The sequence below is a fragment of the Triticum dicoccoides genome, chromosome 3A, assembly GCF_002162155.2.
Source record: "Triticum dicoccoides isolate Atlit2015 ecotype Zavitan chromosome 3A, WEW_v2.0, whole genome shotgun sequence".
Taxonomy (NCBI): domain Eukaryota; kingdom Viridiplantae; phylum Streptophyta; class Magnoliopsida; order Poales; family Poaceae; genus Triticum; species Triticum dicoccoides.
Window position 1 is genome coordinate 586084415 of NC_041384.1, and position 24695 is coordinate 586109109.

At 46.2% G+C, this 24695-nt stretch overlaps 1 protein-coding gene across 1 annotated transcript; it reads right to left on the bottom strand.

Moving 5' to 3' along the window:
• Positions 1 to 15893: 15893 nt before the first annotated feature.
• Positions 15894 to 18797, bottom strand: LOC119269377 (probable glycerol-3-phosphate acyltransferase 3). Its single transcript, XM_037551192.1, has 2 exons — positions 18003 to 18797; positions 15894 to 17006 (listed from the first exon to the last, which is right to left on the bottom strand). Exons 1-2 carry the CDS (start codon positions 18708 to 18710, stop codon positions 16089 to 16091), a joined length of 1626 nt encoding a protein of 541 aa, XP_037407089.1. The 5' UTR covers positions 18711 to 18797; the 3' UTR covers positions 15894 to 16088.
• Between the last annotated feature and the right edge of the window lie 5898 nt (positions 18798 to 24695).

Here is a 24695-nt window from a genome sequence, read left to right on the forward strand (position 1 = left end):
CGGTACTCCGGTATATATCCGATAACCACCGGAACCATTCCGGTGTCCGAATATAGTCGTCCAATATATCAATCTTCATGTCTCTACCATTTTGAGACTCCTCATTATGTCTGTGATCACATCCGGGGCTCTGAACAATCTTCGATACATCAAAACATATAAACTCATAATATAACTGTTATCAAAACTTTAAGCGTGCGGACCCTACGGGTTCGAGAACTATGTTGACATGACTGAGACACGTTTCCGATCAATAACCAATAGTGGAACCTGGATGCTCATATTGGCTCCCACATATTCTACGAAGATCTTTTTTGGTCAAACCGCATAACAACATACGTTGTTCCCTTTGTCATCGGTATGTTACTTCCCCGAGATTCGATCGTCGGTATCTCAATACCTAGTTCAATCTCGTTACCGACAAGTCTCTTTACTCGTTTCGTAATACATTATCCCGCAACTAACTCATTAGTTACAATGCTTGCAAGGCTTAAGTGATGTGCATTACCGAGTGGGCCCAGAGATACCTCTCCGACAATCGGAGTGACAAATCCTAATCTCGAAATACGCAAACCCAACAAGTACCTTTGGAGACACCTGTAGAGCACATTTATAATCACCCAATTATGTTGCGACGTTTGTTGGCACACAAAGTGTTCCTCCGGTAAACGGGAGTTGCATAATCTCATAGTCATAGGAATATGTATAAGTCATGAAGAAAGCAATAGCAACAAACTAAACGATCAAGTGCTAAGCTAACGGAATGGGTCAAGTCAATCACATCATTCTCCTAATGATGTGATCCCGTTAATCAAATGACAACTCATGTCTATGGTTAGGAAACATAACCATCTTTGATCAACAAGCTAGTCAAGTAAAGGCATACTAGTGACACTCTGTTTGTCTATGTATTCACACATGTATTATGTTTCCGGTTAATACAATTCTAGCATGAATAATAAACATTTATCATGATATAAGGAAATAAATAATAACTTTATTATTGCCTCTAGGGCATATTTCAGTGAATAGGTACAATTACAAATTTTAATTGTTACTCAGCAATTTTAGGCAATAATGCGGAATATAAAGGTGGGCCTAACAATTGCAAGAATGATATTAAGCGCTAAGCAATGTGAAGAAGTAACTCAAGTATATGAGTAAACAAGCACAATATATGACAAGTAAAGACTAAGACACAAGTAACCACAAATAGGGAGTTAGGGTTAGGAATAACCGCAACTTCGAGAGACGAGGATGTATGCCAATGTTCACTTCCTTGGAGGGAAGCTACGTCACCGTTTAGAGAGGTGGGTGTTACCACGAAGGCACACCAATGCCATGAAGGCTCACCCTATTCTCTCTTTGACATATCACCACGACGGTGATTCTAAACCACTAGTCGTAGACCTTGGGGTGGTCTCCAAACCCTCACAAAATTTTCGGGGGTAATCACAATGATTTGATTCCACACCGAAGAACTCCTACCTCCTAGGAGTCTCCAATCTCCAATAGTAACAAGAACAATGGGGGAAAGCTCAAGGCTTTCTCAAATCAAGAATTCCTTTGGTGCAAAGTGGGGGAAGGAGTGGATCTATCACTTGAGTGGACAACTTCTCTCAAATGCTCTCTAATCCCTTAGGGATCTGGTGTATGAGTGTGTGTGAGAGAGAGTGAAATGTGTTCTTGGGGATGTTCAAAGTGAATGGCCAACCCTCTCACGAAATGGGTGAGAGGTATATATAGTCTCCCACAATAAGTGCCCGTTGGAGCCATGTGAGTGCAGCAGTTGTCGGACGTCCGAGGCCTCGGCAGGTACCGGACATCCAACATATGTACTTTGTTTGGATGGTACTGGATGTCCGTAAAGGACCGGTCATCCGACGTTTTGGCTTGGGTAAGTGAATAACATATTTCTGGAGAATGTTGGTCGTCTGAGGCACCGGACGTCCGACAGAGACCGGAAGTCCAATGTTTTGGCTCTGTTAGGTACAAGCCGGATTTAAAAGTGAAGGTCAAAAATTCGATGTTTTGGCTTTGTATAGGAAGTACCGAACGTCCGATGGATACCGGTCGTCCGACATGTGTCGGTCGTCCGATAGAGATAGGGTTCAGATGATGAGTGTTTTAAGAAGATCACTTGACCAATACTTTCGCGAGACCCCATGTTCCCCTCTTAATAGTGCGGGATCCCTATACTCAAGAACAAACATAAAGGGCCTAAGCCAGTAGACTTGTTTCTTCATTCTTGAGCAAGATAAATATTTTCGTGGTCATGATCCACACACACGGCCCCGAGGGGAGTAAACCTGAGATATACTTGACAAACATCGTTAGTCCCCTATGTGTATATTGTCATCAACATCAAAATACGATTAAGGGCATGATTGGACTTTCACGCGTCCCCCTCCTCCCACATGCTCCGTTGCGCTCCACCTCGCCCGGCCACCCACCTGGCCCTGGCTGTCCGGCATCCTCCGGCGGTAGGACCTTGTCTTGGCCGTGCCTCCTCTCTGGCTAGCCGCAGTGGGGCTGATGACCCCCTGGCCTCAGGCTATCCGGCGTTCTCCCGGCAGCGGAGCCTCGATCCTAGCTCCCAACCATGCCTCTCCCCTTGAACCGGCTGTGGTGTGATGTGGGTGGTGCTCGATCTGTCCTGTGGTGGTTGTCTGTGGTGGAGCATCTAGCGGCACTCATTGTCATCTTTATAGTGATGGGTGCGACTGTTCTTCCAGTGGTTGTGGTCTCGGCCTGCTTTGGTTTCCCTGTCTTTGAATCCTATTCAATAGCCTTTGGGATTGTGCGAACTTTGGCCGGGGAAAAAATCTTTGCTCGGCTTGCTGATGCTGGCGGCAGCGGCACCTACGGATGCCGTCCCCTTCTTGAAGGTGCTGCCATGGCCTCTTTTCCGCCCCCAAAGCAAGTATAGGGGGAAACCCTAGATCTAGTTCACTAGATCGGACAGTGACAGTGTCTTGGCATTGTATCCTTCATGAAGGCGTTGTCTTGTTGCTCATGGTGTGTTCGGTGTTGGATTCGAAGACTTCGGATGCCTTGCTAGTTCGAGTTGCTACTCTTGGCATGGGCATCCGGGGCGCTATGTACGGCCTCAACGGTGCTCTCTTCATGGCTTCTACTTCTAGTCCGGCCAAGTCCCGCACCTCACTTGCCGATCCTCTAGGTGCTTGGGTGGGTGGTACTTTGATCTGGTTTTTCCTGGAGTTGTGGCCGTGCGATGATGGTGCCCGACCACTACTAGGGAAAACCTTATACACAGAATCTTAGCAGCAGCGCGGTCTAAAAATAGACGCTACTGCTAATTAGCAGCAACGAGCTTTAGAAAAGAGCGCTGCTAATGACTGAGTAGCAGTAGCTCTCTAGGTGAAAAGAGCGCTACTACTATAATTGCCACGGTGTTGCCTCCAGGCTAGATATAGTAGTAGCGCCCTTCCCGTGGACGCGCTACTGCTAAAGAACTTAGTAGCTGCGGTTTTGCTCAAAACTCGCTGCTGGTAAGTATGACCGCAACTAATTAAGTTTAGTCCCATACTGCTAAGCGAACAAGGTGTTTACCACCTTAAATATGTTGCTTCTCAACCTATCTCGAGCACTTTGTCTTCATTGAACTATATGTGTATGATTTGTGGTTGCAATATGAATCCTCGCCTGTACCTATACAGGTACAATGAGGATTCATGTTGACTATTTAGATTATACACAAAAAGATCAATGATGACCAATGTATATTTTTGATATTTTTACTAAACAAAAGAAATAACTGCTTCCATTGGCAGTAGCGGTTTTTCCCAAAACGCGCTGTAGATAAGTTAGCTATAGCGCGTTTTCTGTACGTGCGCTACTGCTAGTTCGAGTTAACCACCCCCCGCATCAAAATTTCGCTAAGTCCTCCTTTCCCCCCCACCGGCCTGTTCCCCTACTCCCTGTCGTCGCTGCCCGAGCCCGAGCGCGCCTGCGCCCTCACCACCGCCGCCGCCGCCCGCCCTCAACCTCACCGCCGCCACTCTCGACCACATTGTCGCCGCCCTCGACCGAGCCCGCCGAGCCCGCCGCCCAGGACCGCCGCCCTCCCGATCCCGAGCCCGCCCTCGCCGCCCCTCCGTCGCCGAGCACCTCCCTGCCACCGTCTCTCCCTCTGTAAGCCCCCACCCCTCCCCAACCCCCTCTCTCTTTGCTTAGTTAGTAGATGATTTTAGTAGTAGTAGATGTTAATTTAGGGTTCATAGATAATGATTTTTAGAAGTAGTGGATATTAATTACTAGTAGTGATGGTAAACTAGTTGTATAATTAGCAGTAGTACATGTTAATTAGTAGTAGATGTAGTAGTTAGATGTTAACTAGTAGTAGTAGATGTGCTAGTTTATTTCTATTTATAGTAAGTTTATATTTAGTAAGAACTAGTTGAATTAATAGAACTAGTTTAGTTTTAGTTGAACTAGTTAAGTTTTAGTTGAACTAGTATAGTAAGTAAATTAATAACTAGTTGAACTACTTCATTTTTAGAAAGAACTAGTTTTTTTTCTTTTTATACTAAGTTTATATTTAGTAAGAACTAGTTGAATTAATAGAACTAGTTGAATTAATAGAACTAGTTGAACATGCCATATTTGGTGTTATTTTTTAGTTTAAACAATTATTTCATGTTTTGGTTACACCTCCGAGTGGCCTATGTTTTGCCGGAGTGTTGATTAATTTCCGTTCCGGCAAATTTCAGGCGCTCGATATGTCCTTTTTTAGCAAAGGTCATGCCGGATTTTTCAGGCGCTCGATCGAGTGGCCTGGATTTTCTTTGAAAAATAATGATCTAATTTAGGTTTTTTAGTACATATATTTAATTGTACAAGTTTAATCTTTGAATTATGAACGTAGGAAATGTTGTACTCGGACGATGACAGTCTCCCGGGGGAGTGTAGCTGGTGCCACAACGATCGAGGTATGTGCGACAGGTTCGTTGAGCTGGACAAAGATCGGCGCTTCAGCATTAAGCTCGATGAGACCTTCGATGTTGAAACGGTACGCAACAACGACAAGTGTTTTTTTTCGTAATTAAGCATGACTTCAACTATTTCAACGTCTAATTTTCATCTTTTACAATTCGACTAGCTTATCCCATGCCATGCAAGACGCTATGTCTTGGAGAGGATGGGTTTTGAAGACCATGAAAATTTCCAAACAAAGAAAATACACCTAAGGACCCATCATGATATCGATTTGAAGTAAATCTGTATAATTCTTAGAGCGTAACCCATTTTGGTTGTCAAAATTGGGAAGCACTTTGCAAAATATATGGTTTTTATGAGGGTATGATTGTCACCATGGATCTTGGTCATCTTGACATCGAGCAAGACAATATGGACATTTGGGTCCTTGTTGATACGCTTCCAATTCTACCGCAATGTGAGTTTCTCAAACATAGTTATTGACTAATTTATATTGTTTATTTCAAAATAGTTGACAACTTATTTCCATTGACAGCTTATTTTGAATCTTCAAAGAATGTGCAGAAGATGGTAGACAAAACCCACTACACTGATGGCTCCGAATTAACTTATAAGGAGAAAAATCATCTGATTGCTTATTGTATTTTTTTGAGAATTACAATACCTATTATCGAACTCCTCCAAATTATGGTGAATACGTGCCACTAGTGCACGTGTTGAACCACGATAACTTCTATGGAGATACCCTGGTAAGATATTTTACTAGTACGACATCCGTGCATCTTTTGCATACTTCTAAAACTAGTACATCATTGCTAACTACGAACTTATTACTATGTTTTTCAACAGAAAATCCCGATAGATTGTGTGCCTCATCTGATGTATTACAATGGTCGCCTTGAAGTTCTGAACCTACAGCCAGGTCATCCTATGGATCTCCCCTGTGCATATCGAATTTCTGAAACCGGTGAACACATGCTAATCAAAGAGTGGAAAAAATGTTTGGACATTCGTAAGGAGGTTCTTGGAAGCAACATTAAGCGAAAGGCAAGAATTGGAGACAGGATAATCTGCATTCTCCATAATGGAGAGCGAGGGGCTATCTTGTTTTTTGCTATTTTACCTTAGAGAATATAGTAGGTCCTAAGAGAATGTAGTAGGTCCTATGAGGCACAATATGTTTATTATGTGATACAATGTGTTAGAGTTGAAGATGTCAGGAGTACTTGTGATTACGACTAGTGACCAATGATATGATGATGATGATGATAAGTTGTTAATCATATGATGATGATATTTATTATTGTTGGAAATATGCCCTAGAGGCAATAATAAAAGGATTATTATTATATTTCCTTGTTCATGATAATTGTCTTTTATTCATGCTATAATTGTGTTATCCGGAAATCATAATACATCTGTGAATACATAGACACCAACATGTCCCTAGTAAGCCTCTAGTTGACTAGCTTGTTGATCAACAGATAGTCATGGTTTCCTGACTATGGACATTGGATGTCAATGATAACGAGATCACATCATTAGGAGAATGATGTGATGGACAAGACCCAATCCTAAACATAGCATAAGATCGTATAGTTCGTTTGCTAGAGTTTTTCCAATGTCAAGTATCTTTTCCTTAGACCATGAGATCGTGTAATTCCCGGATGCCGTAGGAGTGCTTTGGGTGTACCAAGTGTCACAGCGTAACTGTGTGACTATAAAGGTATACTTCGGGTATCTCCAAAAGTGTCTGTTGGGTTGACACGGATCAAGACTGGGATTTGTCACTCCGTATGACGGAGAGGTATCTCTGGGCCCACTCGGTAATGCATCATCATAATGAGCTCAAAGTGACCAAGTGTCTGGTCACAGGATCATGCATTACGGTACGAGTAAAGTGACTTGCCGGTAACGAGATTGAACGAGGTATTGGGATACCGACAATCGAATCTCGGGCAAGTAACGTACCGATTGACAAAGGGAATTGTATACGGGGTTGCTTGAATCCTCGACATCGTGGTTTATCCGATGAGATCATCGAGGAGCATGTGGGAGCCAACATGGGTATCCAGATCCCACTGTTGGTTATTGACTGGAGATCCATCTCGGTCATGTCTACATGTCTCCCGAACCCGTAGGGTCCACACACTTAAGGTTCGGTGACGCTAGGGTTGTAGAGATATAAATATGCAGTAACCCGAAAGTTGTTCGGAGTCCCGGATGAGATCCCGGACGTCACGAGGAGTTCCGGAATGGTCCGGAGGTGAAGAATTATATATAGGAAGTGCAGTTTCGGTCATCGGGAGAGTTTCGGGGGTCACCAGTATTGTACCGGGACCACCGGAAGGGTCCCGGGGGTCCACCGGGTGGGGCCACCCATCCCGAAGGGCCCCATTGGCTAAAGTGGGGAGGGGAACCAGCCCATAGTGGGCTGGTGCACCTCCCTTGGCCCATCCCATGCGCCTAGGGTTGGGAACCCTAGGGTGGGGGGGCGCCCCACCTGGCTTGGGGGGCACTCCACCCCTTGGCCGCCGCCCCCCTAGGAGATCCCATCTCCTAGGGCCGGCGCACCCCCTAGGGGGCCTATATAAAGGGGGGAGGGAGGGGCAGCCGCACCCTTGAGTCTTGGCACCTCCCTCTCGCCTGCTACACCTCTCCCTCTCACAGTAGAACGGCGAAGCCCTGCTACGGTGACCCCTGCATCCACCACCACGCCGTCGTGCTGCTGGATCTTCATCAAACTCTCCTCCCCCTTGCTGGATCAAGAATGAGGAGACGTCACGCTGACCGTACGTGTGTTGAACGCGGAGGTGCCGTCCGTTCGGCGCTAGGATCTCCGGTGATTTGGATCACGTCGAGTACGACTTCCTCATCCCCGTTCTTTGAATGCTTCCACGCGTGATCTACAAAGGTATGTAGATGCAATCCGATCACTCGTTGCTAGATGAACTCATAGATGGATCTTGGTGAAACCGTAGGAAAAATTTTGTTTTTCTGCAACGTTCCCCAACAGTGGCATCATGAGCTAGAACTATGCGTAGTTCTCTTTGCACGAGTAGAACACAATTTGTTGTGGGCGTAGATGTTGTCAAATTTCTTGCCTCTACTAGTCTTATTTTTCTTCAGCAGTATTGTGGGATGAAGCGGCCCGGACCAACCTTACACGTACGCTTACGTGAGACCGGTTCCACCGACTGACATGCACTAGTTGCATAAGGTGGCTGACGGGTGTCTGTCTCTCCCACTTTAGTTGGAGCGGATTCGATGAAAAGGGTCCTTATGAAGGGTAAATAGAAGTTGACAAATCACGTTGTGGCTTTCACGTAGGTAAGAAAATGTTCTTGCTAGAACCCTATTACAGCCACGTAAAACTTGCAACAACAATTAGAGGACGTCTAACTTGTTTTTGCAGCAAGTGTTTTGTGATGTGATATGGCTAAAGTTGTGATGAATGATGAATGATATATATGTCATGTATGAGATGTTCATGCTATTGTAATAGGAATCACGACTTGCATGTCGATGAGTATGACAACCGGCAGGAGCCATAGGAGTTGTCTTTATTTTTTGTATGACCTGTGTGTCATTGAGAAACGCCATGTAAATTACTTTACTTTATTGCTAAACGTGTTAGCCATAGTAGTAGAAGTAATAGTTGGCGAGCAACTTCATGGAGACACGATGATGGAGATCATGATGATGGAGATCATGGTGTCATGCCGGTGACAAGATGATCATGGAGCCCCAAGATGGATATCAAAGGAGCTATGTGATATTGGCCATATCATGTCACTATTATTATTTGATTGCATGTGATGTTTATCATGTTTTTTCCATCTTGTTTACTTAGAACGACGGTAGTAAATAAGATGATCCCTCATAATAATTTCAAGAAAGTGTTCCCCCTAACTGTGCACCGTTGCGACAGTTCATTGTTTCGAAGCACCACGTGATGATCGGGTGTGATAGATTCCAACGTTCACATACAACGGGTGTAAGACAGATTTACACATGCAAACACTTAGGTTGACTTGACGAGCCTAGCATGTACAGACATGGCCTCGGAACACAGAAGACCGAAAGGTCGAGCATGAGTCGTATAGAAGATACGATCAACATGAAGATGTTCACCGATGTTGACTAGTCCGTCTCACGTGATGATCGGACACGGCCTAGTTAACTCGGATCATGTTATACTTAGATGACTGGAGGGATGTCTATCTGAGTGGTAGTTCATCGAATAATTTGATTTAGATGAACTTAATTATCATGAACTTAGTCTAAAATCTTTACAACATGTATTGTAGATCAAATGGCCAACGTTGTCCTCAACTTCAACGCGTTCCTAGAGAAAACCAAGCTGAAAGACGATGGCAGCAACTATACGGACTGGGTTTGGAACCTAAGGATCATCCTCATAGCTGCCAAGAAAGATTATGTCCTACAAGCACCGCTAGGTGAAGCACCTGTTCTCCCTGCAGAACAAGACGTTATGAACGCTTGGCAGACACGTACCGATGATTACTCCCTCGTTCAGTGCGGCATGCTTTACAGCTTAGAACCGGGGCTCCAAAAGCGTTTTGAGAGACACGGAGCATATGATATGTTCGAAGAGCTGAAAATGGTTTTTCAAGCCCATGCCCGGGTCGAGAGATATGAAGTCTCCGACAAGTTCTTTAGCTGTAAGATGGAGGAAAATAGTTCTGTCAGTGAGCACATACTCACTATGTTAGGGTTACATAACCGCTTGACTCAGCTGGGAGTTAATCTCCCGGATGACGCGGTCATTGACAGAATCCTTCAGTCGCTTCCACCGAGCTACAAGAGCTTGTGATGAACTTCAATATGCAGGGGATGGAAAAGACCATTCCTGAAGTATTTGCAATGCTGAAATCAGCAGAGGTAGAAGTCAAAAAGGAACATCAAGTGTTGATGGTGAATAAAACCACTAAGTTCAAAAAGGGCAAGGGTAAGAAGAACTTCAAGAAGGACGGCAAGGGAGTTGCCGCGCCCAGTAAGCAAGCTGCCGGGAAGAAGCCAAAGAATGGACCCAAGCCCGAGACTGAGTGCTTTTATTGCAAGGAAAGTGGTCACTGGAAGCGGAACTGCCCCAAATACTTAGCGGACAAGAAGGCCGGCAAAACGAAAGGTATATGTGATATACATGTAATTGATGTGTACCTTACCAGTACTCGTAGTAGCTCCTGGGTATTTGATACCGGTGCAGTTGCTCACATTTGTAACTCATAATAGGAGCTGCAGAATAAGCGGAGACTGGCGAAGGACGAGGTGACGATGCGCGTCGGGAATGGTTCCAAGGTCGATGTGATCGCCGTCGGCACGCTACCTCTACATTTACCTATGGGATTAGTTTTGAACCTCAATAATTGTTATTTAGTGCCAAGTTTGAGCATGAACATTGTATCAGGGTCTCGTTTAATACGAGATGGCTACTCATTTAAATTCGAGAATAATGGTTGTTCTATTTATATGAGAGATATGTTTTATGGTCATGCTCCGATGGTGAATGGCTTATTCTTAATGAATCTCGAGCGTAATGCTACACATATTCATAGTGTGAGTACCAAAAGATGTAAGGTTGATAATGATAGTCCCACATACTTGTGGCATTGCTGCCTTGGTCACATAGGTGTCAAACGCATGAAGAAGCTCCATGCAGATGGACTTTTAGAGTCTCTTGATTACGAATCATTTGACACGTGCGAACCATGCCTCATGGGTAAAATGACCAAGACTCCGTTCTCAGGAACAATGGAGCGAGCAACCGACTTATTGGAAATCATACATACTGATGTGTGCGGTCCAATGAGTGTTGAGGCTCGCGGTGGCTATCGTTATGTTCTCACCCTCACTGATGACTTGAGTAGATATGTGTATGTCTATTTAATGAAACACAAGTCTGAGACCTTTGAAAAGTTTAAGGACTTTTAGAGTGAGGTTGAGAATGAACGTGACAGGAAAATCAAGTTCTTGCGATCAAATCGTGGAGGAGAATACTTGAGTCACGAATTTGGCACACACTTAAGAAAATGTGGAATAGTTTCACAACTGACGCCGCCTGGAACACCTCAGCGTAATGGTGTGTCTGAACGTCGTAATCGCACTCTATTAGATATGGTGCGATCTATGATGTCTCTTACCGATTTACCGCTATCATTTTGGGGCTATGCTTTAGATACTGTCGCATTCACTTTAAATAGGGCTCCGTCGAAATCCGTTGAGACGACACCGTATGAATTATGGTTTGGGAAGAAACCTAAGCTGTCGTTTCTAAAAGTTTGGGGATGCGATGCTTATGTCAAGAAACTTCAACCTGAAAAGCTCGAACCCAAGTCAGAAAAATGCGTCTTCATAGGATACCCTAAAGAAACTATTGGGTATACCTTCTACCTCAGATCCGAAGGCAAGATCTTTGTTGCCAAGAATGGATCCTTTCTAGAGAAAGAGTTTCTCTCGAAAGAAGTAAGTGGGAGGAAAGTAGAACTTGATGAAGTACTACCTCTTGAACCGAAAAGTGGTGCAAGTCAAGAAAATGTTCCTGAGGTGCCTGCACCAACTATAGAGGAAGTTAATGATGATGATCATGAAAGTTCAGATCAAGTTGCTACTGAACTTCGTAGGTCCACAAGGACACGTTCCGCACCAGAGTGGTACGATAACCCTGTCTTGGAAATCATGTTGTTAGACAATGGTGAACCTTCGAATTATGAAGAAGCGATGGCGGGCCCAGATTTCAACAAATGGCTTGAAGCCATGCAATCCGAGATAGGATCCATGTATGAAAACAAAGTATGGACTTTGACAGACTTGCCCGATGAACGGCGAGCGATAGAAAACAAATGGATCTTTAAGAAGAAGACGAACGCGGATGATAATGTTACCATCTATAAAGCTTGACTTGCCGCTAAGGGTTATCGGCAAGTTCAAGGGGTTGACTACGATGAGACTTTCTCTCCCGTAGCGAAGCTGAAGTCCGTCCGAATTATGTTAGCAATTGCCGCATACTATGATTATGAGATATGGCAAATGGACGTCAAAATGGCACGCCTTAATGGTTTCCTTAAGGAAGAATTGTATATGATGCAGCCGGAAGGTTTTGTCGACCCTAAGAATGCTAACAAGGTATGCAAGCTCTAGCGATCCATTTATGGGCTGGTGCAAGCATCTCGGAGTTGGAATATTCGCTTTGATGAGATGATCAAAGCGTTTGGGTTTATGCAGACTTATGGAGAAGCCTGCGTTTACAAGAAAGTGAGTGGGAGCTCTGTAGAATTTCTCATATTATATGTAGATGACATACTTTTGATGGGAAATGATATAGAACTTTTGGACAGCATTAAGGCCTACTTGATAAGAGTTTTTCAATGAAGGACCTTGGAGAAGCTGCTTATATATTAGGCATCAAGATCTATAGAGATAGATCAAGATGCCTCATAGGTCTTTCACAAAGCACATACCTTGATAAGATATTGAAGAAGTTCAATATGGATCAGTCTAAGAAGGGGTTCTTGCCTGTGTTGCAAGGTGTGAAATTGAGCTCAGCTCAATGTCCGACCACGGTAGAAGATATAGAAGAGATGAGTGTCATCCCCTATGCCTCAGCCATAGGGTCTATTATATATGCCATGCTGTGTACCAGACCTGATGTAAACCTTGCCGTAAGTTTGGTAGGTAGGTACCAAATTAATCCCGGCAAGGAACACTGTACAGCGTCAAGAATATCCTGAAGTACCTAAAAAGGACTAAGGAAATGTTTCTCGTTTATGGAGGTGACGAAGAGCTCATCGTAAAGGGTTACGTCGACGCTAGCTTCGACACAAATCTGGATGACTCTAAGTCACAAACCAGATACGTGTATATTTTGAATGGTGGGGCAGTAAGCTGGTGCAGTTGCAAGCAGAGCGTCGTGGCGGGATCTACATGTGAAGCGGAGTACATGGCGGCCTCGGAGGCAGCGCATGAAGCAATTTGGGTGAAGGAGTTCATCACCGACCTAGGAGTCATACCCAATGCGTCTGGGCCGATCAAACTCTTCTGTGACAACACTAGAGCTATTGCACTTGCCAAGGAGCCCAGGTTTCACAAGAAGACCAGGCACATCAAGCGTCGCTTCAACTCCATTCGTGAAAATGTTCAAGATGGAGACATAGATATTTGTAAAGTACATACGGACCTAAATGTAGCAGATCCGTTGACTAAACCTCTCCCTAGAGCAAAACATGATCAACACCAGAATTCCATGGGTGTTCGATTCATCACAATGTAACTAGATTATTGACTCTAGTGCAAGTGGGAGACTGTTGGAAATATGCCCTAGAGGCAATAATAAAAGGATTATTATTATATTTCCTTGTTCATGATAATTGTCTTTTATTCATGCTATAATTGTGTCATCCGGAAATCGTAATACATGTGTGAATACATAGACACCAACATGTCCCTAGTAAGCCTCTAGTTGACTAGCTCGTTGATCAACAAATAGTCATGGTTTCCTGACTATGGACATTGGATGTCATTGATAACGAGATCACATCATTAGGAGAATGATGTGATGGACAAGACCCAATCCTAAACATAGCATAAGATCGTATAGTTCGTTTGCTAGAGTTTTTCCAATGTCAAGTATCTTTTCCTTAGACCATGAGATCGTGTAATTCCCGGATGTCGTAGGAGTGCTTTGGGTGTACCAAACGTCACAATGTAACTGGGTGATTATAAAGGTATACTACGGGTATCTCCGAAAATGTCTGTTGGGTTGACACGGATCAAGATTGGGATTTGTCACTCCGTATGACGGAGAGGTATCTCTGGGCCCACTCGGTAATGCATCATCATAATGAGCTCAAAGTGACCAAGTGTCTGGTCACGGGATCATGCATTACGGTACGAGTAAAGTGACTTGCTGGTAACGAGATTGAACGAGGTATTGGGATACCGACGATCGAATCTCGGGCAAGTAACGTACCAATTGACAAAGGAAATTGTATACGGGGTTGCTTGAATCCTCGACATCGTGGTTCATCCGATGAGATCATCGAGGAGCATGTGGGAGCCAACATGGGTATCTAGATCCCGCTGTTGGTTATTGACTAGAGAGCCATCTCGGTCATGTCTACATGTCTCCCGAACCCGTAGGGTCTACACACTTAAGGTTCGGTGACGCTAGGGTTGTAGAGATATAAATATGCAGTAACCCGAAAGTTGTTCGGAGTCCCGGATGAGATCCCGGACGTCACGAGGAGTTCCGGAATGGTCCGGAGGTGAAGAATTATATATATGAAGTGCAGTTTCGGCCATCGGGAGAGTTTCGGGGGTCACCGGTATTGTACCGGGACCACCGGAAGGGTCCCGGGGGTCCACCGGGTGGGGCCACCCATCCCATAGGGCCCCATGGGCTAAAGTGGGGAGGGGAACCAGCCCATAGTGGGCTGGTGCGCCCCCCTTGGTCCACCCCATGCGCCTAGGGTTGGGAACCCTAGGGTGGGGGGTGCCCCACCTGGCTTGGGGGGCACTCCACCCCTTAGCCGCCGCTCCCCCTAGGAGATCCCATCTCCTAGGGCCGGCGCACCCCCTAGGGGGCCTATATAAAGGGGGGAGGGAGGGGCAGGCGCACCCTTGAGTCTTGGCGCCTCCCTCTCCCCTGCTACACCTCTCCCTCTCGCGGTAGAACGGCGAAGCCCTGCTGCGGTGACCCCTGCATCCACCACCATGCCGTCGTGCTGCTGGATCTTCATCAACCTCTCCTTCCCCCTTGCTGGATCAAGAAGGAGGAGATGTCACGCTGACCGTACGTGTGTTGAACGCGGAGGTGCCGTCCGTTCGGCGCTAGGATCTCCGGTGATTTGGATCACGTCGAGTACGACTTCCTCATCCCCGTTCTTTGAACGCTTCCGCGCGTGATCTACAAAGGTATGTAGATGCAATGCGATCACTCGTTGCTAGATGAACTCATAGATGGATCTTGGTGAAACCGTAGGAAATTTTTTGTTTTTCTGCAACGTTCCCCAACAATTATATCATTGGGTGAAAGAACCGCGGATTAGTTTCAAGTGGATGTCCGTCCACTTGAAACTAGTCCACACGGTTCTTTCACCCCGTGATGTAATAACTCATTATGATGTAAAAACAATTTGTAAATTCCTGTTGTATGAAAATTTGTGTAAAGGTGTACGAATACAACATGAAATAAAATACGAAATAATAGTAGCAGCGCGGGCAGAGAGAAGCGCTACTACTAATTACCAGCAGCGCTCCTCCTGGAACTCGCTGCTACTAAGTCGATTTAGCCGTAGCGTGGGTGGAGGCACGCTACTGCTATTCGTTAACTGTAGCATCTTATCAGTAACGCACCACCCCGCGCTACTGATAGGTCTAAAACCCGCGCTGCTGCTAGCCTTTTCCCTAGTAGTGGGCGTTGGTCACGATGCGGCCCATATACCTTTGTATCTCGTCTCTTTGCCTTGCCGGCTGGAGTTCGAGCTAGGAGAATTTTGTGCCGAGTTGTATCCCTCTTTGTTTTTCCCACACCTTGTGTGGTGCTCTTTTTTTTTCTCATGTGTCTCTTTGTAATTTCTCTCCTAGCTATCAATGAATGTTACACAAGCTTTGCGTATTCGCAAAAAAAGAGTTAAATGAATAGACCATGTGCAACGTCATGTACACCCACGTATCAGACAAAACGAGGCTGCATCAGCAAACCAACCCACGTGCACTCCTTTGCATCCCTCAAGCCCAGGCCTGCTCAAGCCTGGCTCCTGGAAACTACCGATTTGGGAGTTCACAAGGATACAAATGCAGAATTGTTTTAAGGTTCGTGTTACGCAGTTCCAATATTGAATGCAGGCAGCCAAGCGGACCAAATTCTTTTCGCATGGGTCAGATTGAGATGTATGCAGGCAACCAAATACGAGCATGTACTCAACATGTCTACACTCAATATAGATATGACAAACTCTTTCTAAAAAAAAGACTATGACAAACTCCATACTAAAGGGGTAGCTGTATCGATGGCTGAATTCATCTGAAAAGTAAAAAAAACGCGGCAAACTAACCTAACAGCAGGTTAATACATTAAAAAAAGGACCAGAAATGCCTAACTGAACAAACTAATGAGCTATTCTCCCTCCGGGAGGAGCAGAGCATTTGTCGCTGGCTCTGACGACGCCATCGTTGCCGGCGAGCATGAGGTACTTGTCCTTCCTTGTGAGCATGGTGCATCCGTAGCCGAGCGCCTCCCCCATCTTCCTCTGCACGAGGTTGGCCAAGTCGGTGCTGGGCACCTCCCTCCCCATCGCCGCCGTGGTGCGCACCCGCTCCAGGAACTGCACCGTGTAGCACATCCTCGGGTTCACCATGTAGTAGAGCGGGTCGAGGCACTTGAACCCGCCCGCCGTCGTCGCGTAGAACATGGACGTCTCGACGGCGATGCCGACCGGGACAACGTCGTCGCTGAGCTCGGCGAACAGCGGGCTGAACCGCAGCAGGTAGGGCTCGCGGCAGGTGGTGCCCTCGGGGCAGACGACGACGAGGTCGCCGCGGTCCAGGAGGCGCGCCATGGCGCGGCCGTCGCTGTCGCGGTCGCGCGTCAGCCGCACGGTGCGGCCGATCGGCGAGATGAGCTCCGACAGCCGGCTGAGGCTGTAGGACACGGCGCGCACCTGCCGGTCCAGCGCCACCGAGACGTACACCGGGTCGATGAGCGTGCGGTGGTTGCACACGAACAGCTGCCCGCGGCCGCGGCCGTGGCCGGGCGGGGGACCCGGCCGCTCCCCCTTGAGCCGCCACGACATGCCGGTGGCCGCCAGGATGGGCGTGGAGTACCTGTACGGCATGGTGAGCGCGACGGCGAGACGGGCGGCACCCAGGGCGGCGCCGATAGGGAGCCACATGAACATGGCGAGCGTGCTGCCGGCGGTTGGCCGGAGCGCGAGCCGGCCGTCGTGGAACACCATGGCCTTCGGGTACTTGGCCCTTGGCAGCGCTTGCCACCCGGCCTTGTCCTCCTGCGTCACGTGGTAGACCTCCTGCTCGTGCGTACATATACACAAAGTAAAGGGTCACAAGTTTCCGGCACGTAACACAGTACTACGTATACTAACTAACTACAGTACGACGACACATGAGAAAATGAATAAATTTGCACGAGTTGGACATAATTCCCAACCGTTTGATGCTACTTTGCGCGGCAACTTTTGCATGTAGTATGAATAATGTGATTAGGCTCGTCCGTGACTATGCAACCACTTGTGCGTGAGACCAACTGTTTCATTGAAGGGGTGACAGGTATCATACTACTGCTCCATGGAGTACTTTGTCAGTTCAGGCGGGAATTTAATTATCACGATCGGAGCTAGCAGAAAGGGCAAATCAAGCATGAATGCTTGCACGGGCATCACTTACGGCACCTACTATTTTGAGTTTTTGACAGATGAAATGTCTGAATCGTGTGCACTTACCTCCTTGTATGCATGATTTTGTACTACCTCTAGCTAAAGATGTAATGTTCTTCCGGTAAAACAACGTACGTTCTTAAGACCCATCACGCCACATGCTAAATTTATAAATTAATGGAGAAAGAAGTCTCGTTAATACAGGCAAAAAAAAATTGTATGTACGTATGACAAGAAACAAGAAAGACTCAATTACAAATCTGACGTCAGATTTTTGACCATAACAAATCAAAGGTTTTCTAGGTCAACGTATGTTTGCTAATGATGGCAATTCTAGTCTGCAATCATGGCAAATCCGTCTCAGTTTTTTTTCCAGAAAATTGTCGTGCTTAACTCAATTTGTCATTACCATACACATAAATGGCCAAAAAAATGTTTGATTTGTCGTGCTTAAAAATCTAACTTCAGATTTGTAGTTGAGTCCTTTCCTTTTTAGTAATGTTAAAAATTTGACGTCAGATTTTTAACACTACCGGAAAAGAAATTCATGCATGTGCTTCATATTTTGTTACGCTTAGAAAATGCATGTAATAAATTTTCATATGCAAGGTAATAATGGTACAGCAGTACCTTGCAACAACGTGAGAGAGGATGTTGGAGAAACTCCAAGGAGCCAGAGAGGCCCACAGCATCACTCTCCAGCATGATCTTCTTCTTCTCCAACGCCACCTCTTCCTCCTCCATGAGACCGGTGTAGAACCCACAGAGCACCTTCATCCGCCTCCCCACTACCACGTCCGCCCCGAGATATTCCCTCAGGAACCCCTCCACCATCACCCTCGGCATATTCGTCACGCAGACCCTCCTCTTGGCGCCTCTTATCGCCTCGAATGCTTCCGCGGCCACGTCCTCCATGAACCACTTTGGCAACACGGCGCGGCCGGCGCGGAACCGGCTCTCCCGGAGGCCGCAGAAGGCCGCCATGGCCATGACCCTCAGCGCCAGGACGCCGCCGATGCCCACGCAGCAGAGCAGAGGGTAGAGGAGGAGGAGCACGGCGCCTCGCAGGAACCCTCCCGCCTCCAGCGCCACGAGCATGAAGTAGGGGAAGAGGCCGGAGGGTGACGAGCGGAGGAGGCCGCCGTCGACGTCGACGACGAGGGTCCGCGCGGCGGCGAGCCTGTCATTCGCCATGGGAGGGTGCTGTCGCTGCAGCGGCGTGGACGGGAACGCGGCGGCGGTGCTACCGCCCTTGCTGCTCGAGAGCCATGGCCTCCCTTGGAAGATGAGCGAGAGCAAGGTGGAGAAGAGCCTCTGCGGCAGCTTCTTCTTGGCCATTGTCGACGAGCTTAAGTTTGTTGGTAGAACGCTCCCCCCTTCCCCACCGGTGGTTTAATATGCTAGTGGAAGCTATGGCCGGGCGGATTGGGCTGGTTGGAGAGAGGTCGGTGTATGTATGGATGATGGATTGCCCCTTATATCGGCAACTACAACCAACGAGAGCTCTCGCCTGTTGTTGAAAGTTGAAACATGCATGAAATGCGTTATATCGTACGTAGCTATCATGCATCTGCCATGTGTGTGACGGTTCGGCGAGGAAACAATTGACCGGCCAGTACCCTGAACGGAAACTGCACGGACCTTAAAGACACGTACGTACGTACGTATAGTACGTACTGATGTAGTGATACGTGGGATTGTACATTGTAGTGCATTGCCCTTTAGTCGGTAAAGAAAAAGTAGCACGTTAATCACTCTACCTTTTGCAGATAGTAACTGGATGCATCACGGAGACTCAACTTGCTACTTTTCCTGCACGTACGGAGTATAGCCTTTTCTTCTCCAGAGGGATGGATATTGATTGGGCCAGCACGTACGTACACGACATATGTGATATGTCCCACACCGACCTGCCGGCCGGCGACTTGAAGTTTTCGCCATGGACGACTTGTATGTATGCAGAGGTGATATGATGAGTTTGGAACTACGCAGGCACCTAGCTAGCAATCTACCTAACTATACCTAACCTGCACTGCATATGGCCCTCACTCTCGCCGTGATTTGCGTTCGAACAGAGCAACGAGGCATCCGTGCCGCCAAAGGAGCCTGGACTTTTGAGTTGGTCTCAGGGATGGAAACGCTGCCGTGTCGGTCAAACTCTAGGTATGATTTGTCTTCTCAAAGAGAAGAAGAGAAGAAGACGGAAAAAAGTTCCTCGGAAGAGCCAAATCCCCCTGATATAGTGTTTGAAAATGAGTTTGGAATTACAGAGGCACCTAGCTAGTTCTCATTTTATTCTTGTATTTTTCTTGTAGCAACCGGCAGAAACTCTACCTTTTCATTAAAATTCATTTAAGAAGAACTGAAGAAGAGAATTGACCAGTTAATATGGTAAGTGATCAAAAGTCGATACAACTCCAACACACACCAGCCCCAGTCTAAATATCAACAAGTCGACAACACTGTCAGCCTCGTGACCATAGTGGACACCATACAACACGACACAGAGTTGTAGCGGCGGCAAGACAACACAAAGCACAAGGCACATTCATATGGAAGAATACCATACCTCCAAGTTGACGCCCTAAGGGGGGAAGTGACAGGCACACCGTTGATGCCCACTCCGGCCAAAGCCGAAGCAAGGGTTTTCACCCAGAGAGTTTGAGACCCAACTGGTTATGGGGGATGAATGGGCTCCTCGAGTGCACCTCAATAGAGGGAAATGACGCACGTGGATGTCGTTGTTGTCAGCCGTAGTGTGAGGCTTTCACCTGGAGCTCACCAAACGCAAAATCACCGCATCACGTTCAACTATCCGCCCAGCAATTGTAGCCTTGCATCCCAGACAAGCCGCTACCGCAAACAACCACCACCATGGCAACATACCATATAGCAGCACCTCAAATCTGCCATGGCCACCCCAACCCAACCCCCGGCTGATCGCGCGGCCATCCATGTCACAATGCATCCACTAGCAGGCATGAACCACCGCGGGCTACATCTTGCCAGGGGATGCCTAGATCCACCGCCATCAGATGGTATCACGGCCAGCACGCGGCACTGTCGACCACCAAGATGACCAACATGATCTCTAGAGAGACCGGCATGGCCTTCGCGACCAACGGAGGAGCCAAACCTGTCGCACTTGTGATAGCCCCACACTAGGTGCTAGATACGTATTGAGCATCCCTGGATCCGTGACCATGCCGCCTACTGGGACTCGAGCCACACCGCACAACACCTCGATGCCGGACCAAGTTGTTGCAACAATAACTATTGACCGACCAAGCCACCACAGGATGCCACCACCCTAGCCTCCCAATTATTGTTGCACACTGCACCAATGCATGCCGTTGTCGCCCCCGCCTCCGAGCACCGACGGTCGAGGCAGCCAAAGGACCCCCCCTCCCCTGAGGAGTGGGGAACACTGTGATAGACTACACGTGCAGAGGGTTTAGTTGTAGCCTTTTCAAAATAAAAGTATCGATCCCACACGGAGCACAGGAATCAAAACTTTTATCTCTTGGGTGGCTCAAATATTATGCATGCAAGTTGTGAGTAACCCAAAGCAATAGCTATGTAATAGAAATGGTGTAGCAAACATAAAAGTAAATACTGCAATAAAAGTAAATAGTGAGGGTTCCAAATGATAGTCTTGAAACCAATAGGACTAAAGTGTTCCCAGGGAGTCCGGAATCCCTTCTAGTGTGCATCTATAGAGGTGCCTAAACACAATGCTACATTGGATTCCTAAGCCACTTTGCATATTTCTATTTGTGGGCAGAGCCAATACAGATACATGCATACACTCAGCAGCCCCATGTCACATACTCCATCACCATTCTTCCCCACTCCGGTTACCAAATGGTGATTAAGGGGAAAAGGGTCCCCGTGGACGCAGCCTATAGGTGGTCTTTGTTTTAACCCCTGCTGCAACAATCCTGGACAAAAGGAGATGGAGCATGTCATGTCACCCACCACCACAACCAACCATTCCACTAGCATTAATAACCTTCCGTCCAAAATTGGCATACATTGGATGGTCGACTTCACCCAACATCAATAAGATCATTAATATAAACATGCAAAGAGGATATTCAATCCTAATATCAAATGATCTATTACACACTATGGTTCATCCATATCCTTGAGGACTAGTGGAACTACTCACTCATGAAGGCAGCAAACATCATAACACTGGTGATGGAGAACATGAATGAATCACACACGTAACACACAAGTTGTCCCCTTTAGGGTTTTTGAGATTGCAATGAATAGGATGATGATGATGATGATGATGATGATGATGATGATGACGATGAAGCCTTCCCGGTGATGATGGTGGAGGCGACGGCTGATACGTCTCCGTCGTATCTACTTTTCCAAACACTTTTGCCCTTGTTTTGGACTCTAACTTGCATGATTTGAATGGAACTAACCCGGACTGACGATATTTTCAGCAGAATTGCCATGGTGTTATTTTTGCGCAGAAATAAAAGTTCTCGGAATGACCTAAAAATCAACAGAGAATTATTTTGGAATATATAAAAAATACTGGAAGGAAGATCCACGTCAGGGGGGGCCTCCACCTGTCCACGAGGGTGGGGGCGCGCCCCCTGCCTCGTGGGCCCCTTGACGCTCCACCGACCTCAACCTTGACTCCATATATTCACTCTCGGGGAGAAAAAAATCAGGGAGAAGGATTCATCGCGTTTTACGATAAGGAGCTGCCGCCAAGCCCTAAACTCTCTCGGGAGGGCTGATAACCCACAAGTATAGGGGATCGCAACAGTTTTCGAGGGTAGAGTATTCAACCCAAATTTATTGATTCGGCACAAGGGGAGCCAAAGAATATTCTCAAGCATTAGCAGCTGAGTTGTCAATTCAACCACACCTGGAAACTTAGCATCTGCAGCAAAGTGTTTAGTAGCAAAGTAATATGATAGTAGTGGTAGCGCTAGCAAAAGGTAACGATAGCAAAAGTAATGTTTTGGGTATTTTGTAGTGATTGTAACAATAGCAACGGAAAAGTAAATAAGCGAAGAACAATATATGGAAAGCTCGTAGGCAATGGATCGGTGATAGAGAATTATGCCGGATGTGGTTCATCATGTAACAGTCATAACCTAGGGTGACACAGAACTAGCTCCAATTCATCAATGTAATGCAGGCATGTATTCCGAATATAGTCATACGTGCTTATGGAAAAGAACTTGCATGACATCTTTTGTCCTACCCTCACGTGGCAGCGGGGTCCTAGCGGAAACTAAGGGATATTAAGGCCTCCTTTTAATAGAGTACTGGACCAAAGCATTAACACATAGTGAATACATGAACTCCTCATACTACGGTCATCACCGGAAGTGGTCCCGACTATTGTCACTTCGGGGTTGCCGGATCATAACACATAGTAGGTGACTATGGACTTGCAAGATAGGATCAAGAACTCTTATATATTCATGAAAACACAATAGGTTCAGATCTGAAATCATGGCACTCGGGCCCTAGTGACAAGCATTAAGCATAGCAAAGTCATAGCAATATCAATCTCAGAACATAGTGGATACTAGGGATCAAACCCTAACAAAACTAACTCGATTACATGATAAATCTCATCCAACCTATCACCGTCCAGCAAGCCTACGATGGATTTACTCACGCACGGCGGTGGGCATCATGAAATTGGTGATGGAGGAAGGTTGATGATGATGATGGCGACGGATTCCCCTCTCCGGAGTCCCGAACGGACTCCAGATCAGCCCTCCCGAGAGAGTTTAGGGCTTGGCAGCGGCTCTGTATCGTAAAACGCGATGAATCTTTCTCCTCTATTTTTTCTCTCCGAACATGAATATATAGAGTTGGAGTTGAGGTCGAAGGAGCTCCAGGGGGCCCACGAGGTAGGGGTGCGCCCAGGGCGGGCAGGCGCACCCCCACCCTTGTGGCTAGGGTGTGGGCCCCCTAGTCTTAATCTTTTGCCAGTATTTTTTTAATATTTCCAAAAATAGTCTCTGTGAAGTTTCAGGTCATTCCGAGAACTTTTGTTTCTGCACATAAATAACACCATGGCAAGTCTGCTGAAAACAGCGTCAGTCCGGGTTAGTTCCATTCTAATCATGCAAGTTAGAGTGCAAAACAAGGGCAAAAGTGTTTGGAAAAGTAGATACAACGGAGACGTATCAACTCCCCCAAGCTTAAACCTTTGCTTGTCCTCAAGCAATTCAGTTGACAAACTAAAAGTGATAAAGAAAAACTTTTACAAACTCTGTTTGCTCTTCTTGTTGTAAATATGTAAAGCCAGCATTCAAGTTTTCAGCAAAGATTATAAACTAACAATATTCACAATAACGCTTAGGTCTCGTGTTTACTCATATCAATGGCATAATCAACTAGCGAGCAATAATAATAAATCTCGGGTGACTACACTTTCTCAAAACAATCATAATATGATATAACAAGATGGTATCTCGCTAGCCCTTTCTAACACCGCAAAACATAAATGCAGAGCACCTTTAAAGATCAAGGACTGACTAGACATTGTAATTCATGGTAAAAGAGATCTAGTCAAGTCATACTCGATGTAAACTAATCAGTAATGGATGCAAATGACATAGGTGCTCTCCAGCGGGTGCTTTTTAATAAGAGGAGGATGACTCAGCATAAAAGTAAATAGATAGGCCCTTCGCAGAGGGAAGCAGGGATTTGTAGAGGTGCTAGAGCTCGGAGATCGAAAATCGCAGCAAAATGAGCTAGAACTCGTGCTTGAGCTGGATAATGGTGTTTGTGGGAGGAAGAAGGAGTGCGTGGGTGCAGGAATAAGTGGAGGAGGGCCACCATGGGCCCACGAGGCAGGGGGCGCGCCATGGACCCTCGTGGCCAGGTGCTTGCTCCCCTTGCTGTGTTCTCAGTTCCAGATATTCTCAAATATTCCAGAAAAAAACATATTTAAATTTCAGGGCATTTGGAGAACTTTTATTTTTGGGGTATTTTTATATTGCACGGATAATTCAGAAAACAGACAGAAATTACTATTTTTGCTTTATTTAATATAAATAACAGAAAGTAAAAAGAGGGTATAGAGAGTTGTGTCTTCTAAATTCATCCATCTCATGCTCATCAAAAGGAATCCACTAACAAGGTTGATCAAGTCTTGTTAATAAACTCATTCCGAATAACATAGAACCGGAGAATTTTCGAATAACACTAGGTTACCTCAACGGGGATATGCACATCCCCAACAATAAGAATATCATATTTCTTCTTGACAGTAGGAAGAGGAAATTCAAAACCTCCAAAAATAATCGATGGAATTTTTCCAATAGAATT

Bases quoted from the DNA above. Each gene is read 5' to 3' on its own strand.
- LOC119269377 (XM_037551192.1), bottom strand. From the start codon at position 18,710: ATGGCCAAGAAGAAGCTGCCGCAGAGGCTCTTCTCCACCTTGCTCTCG. The intron at 17,007-18,002 runs GTACTGCTGTAC...ACGCACGAGCAG, and splicing joins CTCTCTCACGTTGTTGCAAG to GAGGTCTACCACGTGACGCA.